Source organism: Gobio gobio (genome assembly GCF_949357685.1).
Source record: "Gobio gobio genome assembly, chromosome: 25".
Taxonomy (NCBI): domain Eukaryota; kingdom Metazoa; phylum Chordata; class Actinopteri; order Cypriniformes; family Gobionidae; genus Gobio; species Gobio gobio.
The window spans coordinates 11,005,316-11,015,845 of record NC_137121.1 but is presented as its reverse complement, the minus strand read 5'-3'; the positions used below and the strand labels follow the sequence as shown (position 1 = coordinate 11,015,845).

The 10,530-nt window shown below is 38.3% G+C and overlaps 1 protein-coding gene across 1 annotated transcript in view; it reads right to left on the bottom strand.

The window, feature by feature from the left end:
* Positions 1–570: 570 nt before the first annotated feature.
* The window catches only part of dgkzb (diacylglycerol kinase, zeta b), a 31,919-nt gene continuing 21,959 nt past the window's right edge, over positions 571–10,530 (bottom strand). The window contains exons 21-34 of the mRNA XM_079808735.1: positions 10,273–10,472; positions 9,048–9,148; positions 8,824–8,903; positions 8,117–8,186; positions 7,904–7,944; positions 7,624–7,814; positions 5,227–5,313; positions 4,783–4,854; positions 4,653–4,684; positions 3,435–3,484; positions 3,236–3,356; positions 3,128–3,164; positions 2,937–3,036; positions 571–1,028 (exon numbers count right to left, since the gene is read on the bottom strand). Coding sequence (XP_079664861.1) covers positions 912–1,028; positions 2,937–3,036; positions 3,128–3,164; positions 3,236–3,356; positions 3,435–3,484; positions 4,653–4,684; positions 4,783–4,854; positions 5,227–5,313; positions 7,624–7,814; positions 7,904–7,944; positions 8,117–8,186; positions 8,824–8,903; positions 9,048–9,148; positions 10,273–10,472 — 1,299 coding nt within the window. The 3' untranslated portion in view covers positions 571–911. The remainder of the gene's footprint in view (positions 1,029–2,936; positions 3,037–3,127; positions 3,165–3,235; positions 3,357–3,434; positions 3,485–4,652; positions 4,685–4,782; positions 4,855–5,226; positions 5,314–7,623; positions 7,815–7,903; positions 7,945–8,116; positions 8,187–8,823; positions 8,904–9,047; positions 9,149–10,272; positions 10,473–10,530) is intronic.

Here is a 10,530-nt window from a genome sequence, read left to right as displayed (position 1 = left end):
TCAATTTGGCTGGAAACCAAAACGAAAAAGTTCAAGTTGCTGCATGACCTAAAATCACACCGGTGAGATCCAATTTGAATTCAAAAGTATAGCGTTCAGTGCAAGCAAAATCTACGCTATGAAAATATGATCCCATTCCTGAAAGAAACTTCATTCATTTAGGCGTACATTTATGGTCATAAAATGACCAAAGGCAAATCTATTGACTAAAAAAATGATTAAGATTTATAATATATATATATATATATATGGAGAATACAGAATTGATTTAATGCTATCTAAAGTAGTAATTAATGGAATGTTTTTAGGAAATTCAAGCATTTATCACAAAGAGAGAGACTGGCCGTAAGCAACAGCTGAGGAAGCATTCTTAAACGCAGGAGGCTATGAAAACAACGTCTATCTCCAGTCAGAACAAACACGTGAAGTGGAAGCCAAGCTAAAGGAAGTTTCAAGTGGACTACGGTCACACAAACTTTTAGATATGCAACCAGAGTTTTTCAATTCAAACGTAAATGTAATCAGAAGCAGCAAAAAAAAAAAAAAAAAACTCTCCAGTTAATCTCATATGAGGTTTATCTGGTTTTCTTTATAGTAGTTCAGTAAAAGCCACTTTTATACATGGTACTTCAGCCCTGAAATTCCCCAAATGTTGCACATTGTGTCTTAAGGAGCAGAGCGGTGCAGCTTTGCGCCGGCCCGAAAGCTGGACGCGACATAGCAAACTCATGCATTCTGAAACATGACACGAACACTGTCTTTTTGGCATTACAATCAATACAGAGCGCGAAACAAACTAATTTCTGCACACATGCTGCCTCATAGCATCGCTAACATGTGGCCGTACCGGATAAACCGGCCACGGGAGAGACGAGATAAGCCTCTGTGGTTTGGTGGCAGCTGGAGGCCGGTCACACAGTCGTCTCATGGTCCTCCCTCTGGATCATCTGGAGGTGCTGCCGGTTTTCCAAGTACTCGGCCAACTCGAGGTCTTGAGCTCTCTCCGCGAACATCTTTGGGGTGTCACCCTGCAGGATCAAGGAAAGAAAGTTTTTTTTTAATGTAATTATTATTTTCCTATTTTTTGCCACTTTACACAAATATATGTTCATACAAATTCTGGCTGGATGGATGGATGGGTTGATGAATAAATAATGAAATTGATGGCTGGATGGATGGATGGATGGGTGGATGGATGGATGGAAGGGTAGGTGAAATGATGGATGGATAGATAGATAGATGGGTGAGTGGGTAGGTGTATGGATGGGTGGATGGATGGGTGAATAAATAATTAAATTGATGGATGGATGGTAGGTGGATAGATGGATGGGTGAATGAATAAATCATTAAATTGATGGATGGGTGGGTAGTTGATGGATGGATGGAAGGGTGGGTAGGGGTTGGATGGGTGGAAGGGTAGGTTGAAGGATGGATGGAAGGGTGGAAGGGTAGGTTGATGGATGGATGGATGGAAGGGTAGGTGGATGGATGGAAGGGTGGATGGGTGGAAGGGTAGGTGGATGGATGGAAGGGTGGATGGGTGGAAGGGTGGATGGGTGGATGGATGGAAGGATGGATGGAAGGGTGGATGGGTGGAAGGGTAGGTGGGTGAATGGGTGGAAGGGTAGGTGGATGGATGGATGGATGGATGGATGGAAGGGTGGGTGGATGGAAGGTTGGATGGGTGGAAGGGTAGGTGGATGGATGGGTGGATGGATGGATGGAAGGATGGGTAGGTTGATGGATGGATGGATGGTAGGGTAGGTGGAAGGGTGGATGGGTGGAAGGGTAGGTGGATGGAAGGTTGGATGGGTGGAAGGGAAGGTTGGATGGGTGGATGGATGGATGGAAGGATGGGTAGGTTGATGGATGGATGGTAGGGTAGGTGGGTGGATGGATGGGTGGAAGGGTAGGTGGATTGATGGGTGGAAGGGTAGGTGGATGGTGGATAGATAGATAGATAGATAGATAGATAGATAGATAGATAGATAGATAGATAGATAGATAGATAGATAGATAGATAGATAGATAGATAGATAGATAGATAGATAGATAGATAGATAGATAGATAGATAGATAGATAGATAGATAGATAGATAGGTGAGTGGGTAGGTGTATGGATGGGTGGAAGGGTAGGTGGATTGATGGGTGGAAGGGTAGGTGGATGGTGGATAGATAGATAGATAGATAGATAGATAGATAGATAGATAGATAGATAGATAGATAGATAGATAGATAGATATATAGATAGATAGATAGATAGATAGATATATAGATAGATAGATAGATAGATAGATAGATAGATAGATAGATAGATAGATAGATGGGTGAGTGGGTAGGTGTATGGATGGATGGATGGGTGAATAAATAATTCGATGGATGGATGGGTAGTGGATGGAAGGAAGGATGGATGGTAGGTGGATGGATGGATAGGTGAATTAATAAATCATTAAATTGATGGATGGATGGATGGATGGATGGATGGATGGATGGATGGATGGATGGATGGATGGATAGATAGATAGATAGATAGATGGGTGGATGAATGAATGAATAAATAAATAATTAAATAAAATAAATGGATGGATGGATGGATACATTTATGAATAAATAAATGGATGAATGAATGAATGATGAATAAATAACATCTATAATATAATTACATTTTTGCCTTTATACATTTCTCTTATGTAATGTATTTATTATTTAATTAATTTATACGTTTGAATTCTTATTCTTTTATTTATACACATGCTTTCTGATATATCTGATACTATAATATAAATGACCATTTTGCAATTATAGATAAAACAAAAACAATAAAAAAATGTAATGTTCTGCAGTGGAAATGGCCTCCCCTTAGATGTGGAGTGTGTGGAGTATTGGAAATGAAAGGGAATGATAGTGAGGTCTGCGGTCCATGTGCATGTTCTGACCTGTAGATCGGTCTTCATGAGGGACGCCCCGGCCTCCACCAGATAACAGCAGATGGTCCTCAGGCGCAGCGCGGCTGCCTTGTGCAGGGCCGTCTCCCCTCTGCGGTCAGAACACAGAGACACGTTATCATGCTGACTGTGGTTGCTTCAAATCAAAACTTAAAGTAAAAAGAGTAAAAGTGTCTACTTACGTTGATTTCTCCGTCACATCCAGGATGCAGACAGGAGCTGTTCCCCAAAAACAGCCATTAGAAACACGACCAAAGTCAATGTCAAAGACTGAAGTCCAACCAACTCACCATTATCAGTGATGAACTTCACGATATTTTTGCTGCCTGAAGCGACTGCGTAATGGAGGAGGGTGCAGCCGAAACGGTCCTGGACCAACAGACTCACCCCTTCTTCGTGCATCTGTACCAGCTGAGAAACAGTCCATCAGCTCTGGCAATGCACAGCACTCATGTATGATATCGCTTCAAGAGGTTATTTTATGAATACCTTTTCAATGTTGTCACACTTCACGGCATCAAAGAGCAAATTTATTGATTCTGAAAGAAATGGGGAAAAAACATAAGCACTTTTATTGTACTAAATTGGTTTGGTTAATGATAGAAAATCTATGAATATATACACCGATCAGGCATAACATTATGACAGGTGAAGTGAATAACACTGATGATCTCTTCATCACAGCACCTGTTAGTGGGTGGGATATTTTAGGCAGCAAGTGAACATGTTGTCCTCAAAGTTGATGTGTTAGAAGCAGGAAAAATGGCCAAGCGTAAGGATTTGAGCGAGTTTGACAAGGGCCAGATTGTGATGGCTAGACGACTGGGTCAGAAAATCTCCAAAACTGCAGCTCTTGTGGGGTGTTCCCGGTCTGCAGTGGTCAGTCTCTATCAAAAGTGGTCCAAGGAAGGAACAGTGGTGAACCGGCGACAGGCTCATGGGCGGCCAAGGCTCATTGATGCACGTGGGGAGCGAAGGGGCCAACAGTGGGCATGTGAGCGTCAGAACTGAACCACGGAGCAAGAAGGTGGCCTGGTCTGATGAATCAGGTTTTCTTTTACATCACGTGGATGGCCGTGTGCGTGTGCGTCGCTTATCCGGGAAACACATGGCACCAGGATGCACTATGGGAAGAAGGCAAGCCGGCGGAGGCAGTGTGATGCTCTGGGCAATGTGCTGCTGGGAAACCTTGGGTCCTGCCATCCATGCGGATGTTACTTTGACATGTAACACCTACCTAAGCATTGTTGCAGACCATGCACACCCTTTCATGGAAACGGTGTTCCCTGGTGGCTGTGGCTCTTTCAGCAGATAATGCGCCGCCACAAAGCAAAAATGCTTCAAGAATGGTTTGAGGAGCACAACGAGTTTGAGGTGTTGACTTGGCCTCCAAATTCCCCAGATCTCAAACCAATCGAGCATCTGTGGGATGTGCTGAACAAACAAGTGCGATCCATGGAGGTCCCACCTCGCAATTTTTCAGGACTTAAAGGATCTGCTGCTAACATCTTGGTGCCAGATACCATAGCACACCTTCAGGGGTCTAGTGGAGTCCATGCCTCGACGGGTCAGGGCTGTTTTGGCAGCAAAATGGGGACCAACACAATATTAGGTCATAATGTTATGCCTGATCAGTGTATAATCTAGTTCTAGTTGCATGTAAATGTATGAATGCGTTATAGATATATACAGTATATATATATGTACCTTGATCACTGTCATTCCAGGCAGGATCTAGCCTGTGAAATGAAAATGAAATATTAATACCACAATTCGTAAACAAAACCAACTACATGTGTGTGTCTCATCGGCGATAATGCTGAAATATTGTGTGTACCTTAGCACATTCCTCCCTGAGTCCTCATCAACTGTGTCTGAACGACTCATATTCATAATTTTTGCTCCTCTCCTTCAAGATGAAAGACATTGGGCAAAAACAAGCTTATGTAAGATATTCATGTGAAAATGGATATCTTCTGCTCTCACGAACAACAAATGACACTATCATGGTGCAATGCAGACGTATGAATATGGTAGTCATTCAGTACCACAGTATGTATCAAAGCACCGTGGTATTTATTGTACCGCCACAGTACGTTTCTGTAAGGGCTGGTGCAGTCTCAACAAAGCACATGGACAACTTTGTCAGCTTAGTAATGATGCTATAAAAAGACCATGGCATAATGTAACACATATAGTGTCTATGGTTCTCATGGAAACAATCAAAGCTTGAGACTTGAAGGTCTGAATGAAAGCCAGAAGCTCTCGGTTTGAGCTGTACCTGCACAGGCCTGGCTTTGTGGATGTCTCTGGATCACTATCCGGGTTCACACTTTCCACTTGGCCTTCAGCATGCGTCTGATGGACCCTGCGAGAGCATGATGGGATGGACAGACAACAGAGAGGACGATGACCCGTTGTCAATGCGTTAACAATGCTGTCCTCCCGAGCGGGGGGCGGGGAAACTCATTGTTTGTGAGATGTGTATAATTTACTGTAACAGAACAAGCGCTACAATGAGGTCTGACAGATGGGGTGTGTTTTTTCAGCGATCTGCTGTGTGTCAGGCAGGGGGAGGGTGAGTGTAAACACGGATAAATGAGTGTTTAATAGCAGGGGCCTTTATGAGGGGCTGTCCTGGATGGACTCGCATTTTAGTAACACACAGATACGTGCATGCTCACAGTAGACTTTGGCACAAAAACGTCGCTGTCTTTCACTCTCTCTGTCTCGCCATCAGATGCGCACGCAAATACACAGACAAAAAGACTTCCCCTCAGGGAATAGACTCAAGCTGAAGAGCAACTGTCATTCTTCGCTTTCAAACAGGAAGGAACGCGTTCGGTTCAGTCTAGTGTTGCACGTTTACTGCACACACACACACACACACACACACACGCTTCTCTGTATATGTATATATTTAGGACATATCAAGTACTAAAACATTCCGAAATTCATGTCAGTTAAACATATTACTCAAATTGTTATACTAATGTTATTTTATACATCTTAAACTGAACTAAAATAGATATTATAAAATATATTTTAATGTTTAAATAATTTATTATAATTCATTTTTTATATTTATAGTAGTAATAATAATAGGAATGTACTTTTTCATATAAATAAATTAATAATGTATGTATGTGTATATATATATATATATATATATATATATATATATATATATATATATATATATATATATATATATATATATATATATGTGTATATGTATATACATTTATAGATAGTTATTTATAGATATTCGAAAAAATATATTAATATAACAAATATAACAAATATAATTATTATCATAAACATATAATTATCATATAATATCAATTCAACTGTTTAATCAAATTGTTATACTAATATTAATGTATATATAAAACAATATATTTATAAATAATTTAAAATAATTTATTATTTTTTATATTTATAATAGTTTACTGTATTAATATTAACATGATTTCATATAAATAAATTGATATATTATTATAACAAATTAATATATATATATATATATATATATATATATATATATATATATATATATATATATATATATATATATATATATTATATCACATTTATTAGAAAATGGTTTAATTAATACAATGAACTATTCCAAATATAAAAATATCATTTAAATATATTCCGTTATATAATGTCAGTTACAAAGATTTATGCAAATCATTATTCTAAAATATTTTACATATAAAATAGATAATAAAATAAAATATATTTTCATATGTAAAGAATTTAAAATAAATTGTTATGCTAAAAATAGTTTTACATATAAAATACATTATATAAAACAGATAATAAAATTAAATATATTTTCACTTGTAAAGAATTAAAAAAATATATATTATAATTGGTAATTTGTATATGTATAATGATTTATTGTATTAATATTAACAAATTTTCAAAATATATCCATATATAAATAAATGATAAAAAATATATATGAATAATTGCTCATTGTATTATTATATTTTTTATATTTTATATATATATATTTATATATATATATATATATATATATATATATATATATATATATATATATATATATATATATATATATATATATATATATATATATATATATATATATATATATATATATATATATATATAATGTAATAATTCATTTAAAATATATTACATTAAAATGTATTAAATTATAAAATAATGCCAAATTAATTTCTTGTTTTTTTTCAAGTGGTCGCAGACATTTAGACCCCACTATATATTATTTTACTGTATATTATGATTGTGGACTTCCTACACTTACAAGAAAGTATTGTGATAGGACCACAGTGATGGTAATATCATGGTACTGTAAAATTAGCATATTCATACACCATGCCAAAATGAATTCGAATTTAATATGAAGACATTTCTATTTCTTTTGTGTGCATGCCTTCACAAGGGGTTTAGTGAGCTTTGCCGTTCTTCTGGGGACATTTTCAGAAATTTCCACGGGCGAAGCAAAACCTGCCCACGCATGTACTGTGCTAGACTACAGTGTTAAAATCATCTGCCAAAGTAAAAAGCGACATAAAATTGCACCTTGAAGCACTGCAAAAGCTGTTTGCAGCCCTAACAACATGAGTTGATTAAGTTGAACCACGCATTTTGTCATCGAAAGTGACTCGTTTCAATCTACCTGCACAGAGGAGAAGGCCCGGGAGAGCAGGCAGGAAAAGCAAACTGGTCTGAGCTGTTGGAACATCCCCCAACAGTTTCCATCGCCCCTGGCATTCCGGGCGACGTGCCCACCGTCTCCTTGGTGACCAGCTCCGGGTCCAAGATGAAAAGCTCATCCTGGGAGATCTCCGTCACATAGTTGAGATGCTCCTGCAGAGATATGCAATGCTGTAGGGTAAAAAGGCACAGTGTGACATGTAACACAGATGTAAAACGTCAAAGTTCCCTTTTGTAGGTACCTGACCGCGGTCTATTCTGTAGAAACGGTCAGCAGTCGTAGCTGTAATCAAACCAAAGAGGGAAAAATGTGATTATAGGGTATGTAAACATCACACTTAAAAGTTTTCGGAAACCGTTTTAAGACCAGTGATTCTCTCAAATATGACTCAACACAGAAAGCCCAAGTTATATTCTATACTATTGTTTCGAAAAGCTTGAAATGCTCTACTTACAGTCCAGGAAGCACCATTTTGGTGAAAGTTTTGGCATGTGCAGTGTATCTGTATTTATACCATCCCCCTCCTAAAGAGAGAGAGACAGGGAGAGGAAAAACACACTGAGAAAGTGCAAGTGAAAAATGGCTCCTGTCCAAAACGGCCTCACTGTGTGAGTTCAATTAGTCACAACGTGTTTTTCTGACTGTAATTGAACAGGAAGTCAACGTGCAATGGGTTTCACATGCACAACATCACATGGCCTGAATGGCTGTAATTATAATGGAAACTAGTGACTCTTAAAGGTAAAACACATCATTTGTGTCGCCACAGGAAACCGATTTCAAGCTAAATTAAATAAAAATGAACATTTACACAGAAGTATTCTAATATTTAGCCAGGAATGACGATGTTAAAGTCGCATAGCAACTCTTGACATATTCCTGAATGAAGAAGTATTTTCATAAACTAAAAAACTGCGGGACTGGATTTGTATCATGAAAGGAAAAAATGTGAAATGCCAAATGGGTGTTAAAGTGGAGCAGGAAATTCATTTTAGAGGTGGAGCAGGTTATTATATTTAAAAAAAAATGTAAAGACTCTTTTTATTTCATTTTGACTTGAAGCCAAACTTTGACATTTCGGATCCTCCCCTTTACTTTTGGTTGTTGCCAAATCGACATGTTGGCACATTTCTAACCAGCATTCAACAAGCTGAAAAGCACCTCATGTAGCTTCTCGATATGCAGCCGACATGTCTCCAAATCACTGTTCCCGGGAACTGTAATTATCCCCATAGGAATCGCTGAGAAGGTGAAAGAAAAGAGGAAACACAAGTTAAGATTGGTTTAAATTAAGTCGTATTTGAAAAGCGGAAGCTTTTTCAGGAGTGCATGAGAAGGTTCTTTTTAGAGCTGTGAAAAAGAGAAAGAAGAGAAGAGATACTCACAGGCCTCCCTGAGCTGCTCCTTATCATAATGAAGAGCTTCATAATCACACATGCTGATACGGTTCACCTGGATCTGCACTATCTCTGTGATGGGCTGCTGACTATATCCATAAGGAGAAGAAAAAACTGTCAGATTTCCTATAGGATTGAATGCAATTTGGATGGATGGATGGAACGACAGACAGACAGATAGATAGATAGATAGATAGACAGACAGACAGACAGACAGACAGACAGACAGACAGACAGACAGACAGACAGACAGACAGACAGATAGATAGATAGATAGATAGATAGATAGATAGATAGATAGACGGATGTAACGACAGACAGACAGATAGATAGCTAGATAGACGGATGGATAGATGAATGGATGGAACGACAGACATACAGACAGATAGATATATAGATAGAACGACAGACAGATAGATAGAAAGATAGACAGATATAGATAGACAGATGGATGGACGGATGGATGGAACGACAGACAGACATACAGACAGATAGATAGATATATAGATAGAACGACAGACAGACAGACAGACAGACAGATAGATAGATAGACAGACAGACAGATAGAACGACAGACAGATAGAAAGACACAGACAGACAGACAGAAAGATAGATAGATAGATGGATGGAACGACAGACAGATAGATAGATATAATGACAGAGAGACAGACGGATGGAACGACAGACAGACAGATAGATAGCTAGATAGACGGATGGATAGATGGATGAATGGAACAACAGACATACAGACAGATAGATATATAGATAGAACGACAGATAGAAAGACAGACAGACATACAAATAGATAGATAGAAAGACAGACAGATAGACAGACAGACAGACAGACAGATAGATAGATGGATGGAACGACAGACATAAAGACAGATAGACAGATAGATAGATAGATAGATTTAAAGAACGACAGACAGACAGATAGACAGACAGATGGATGGACGGATGGATGGATGGAATGACAAACATACAGACAGATAGATAGATATATAGATAGAACGACAGACAGACAGACAGACAGACAGATAGACAGATAGACAGATAGATAGATAGATAGATAGATAGATAGATAGATAGATAGATAGATAGATAGATAGATAGATAGATAGATAGATAGATAGATAGATAGATAGATAGATAGATAGATAGATAGATAGATAGATAGATAGATAGATAGATCTGTGGTTTGGATTGTACTGACTCGTACAGTTGTGGCAGAGAGATTCTTCTCTTGGTCTTCTGCAGCATGTTGGCCTGGTTCCTGGGGGTGATGCGTATGATGGATGGAGCCAGTCTGCAGGGTTCCCCGTCCACCTGCACAGGAATGGGTTTGAATGTGGTCAGGATCACCTCCTGACACTGATGAAGCCTCTCGCCGTGTCCTCCAACCTGCAGGGTTGCCTACAGAAAGAGAGCAGCAACATTCGGATGCATTCATGGATTCATGTCTAACAAATTC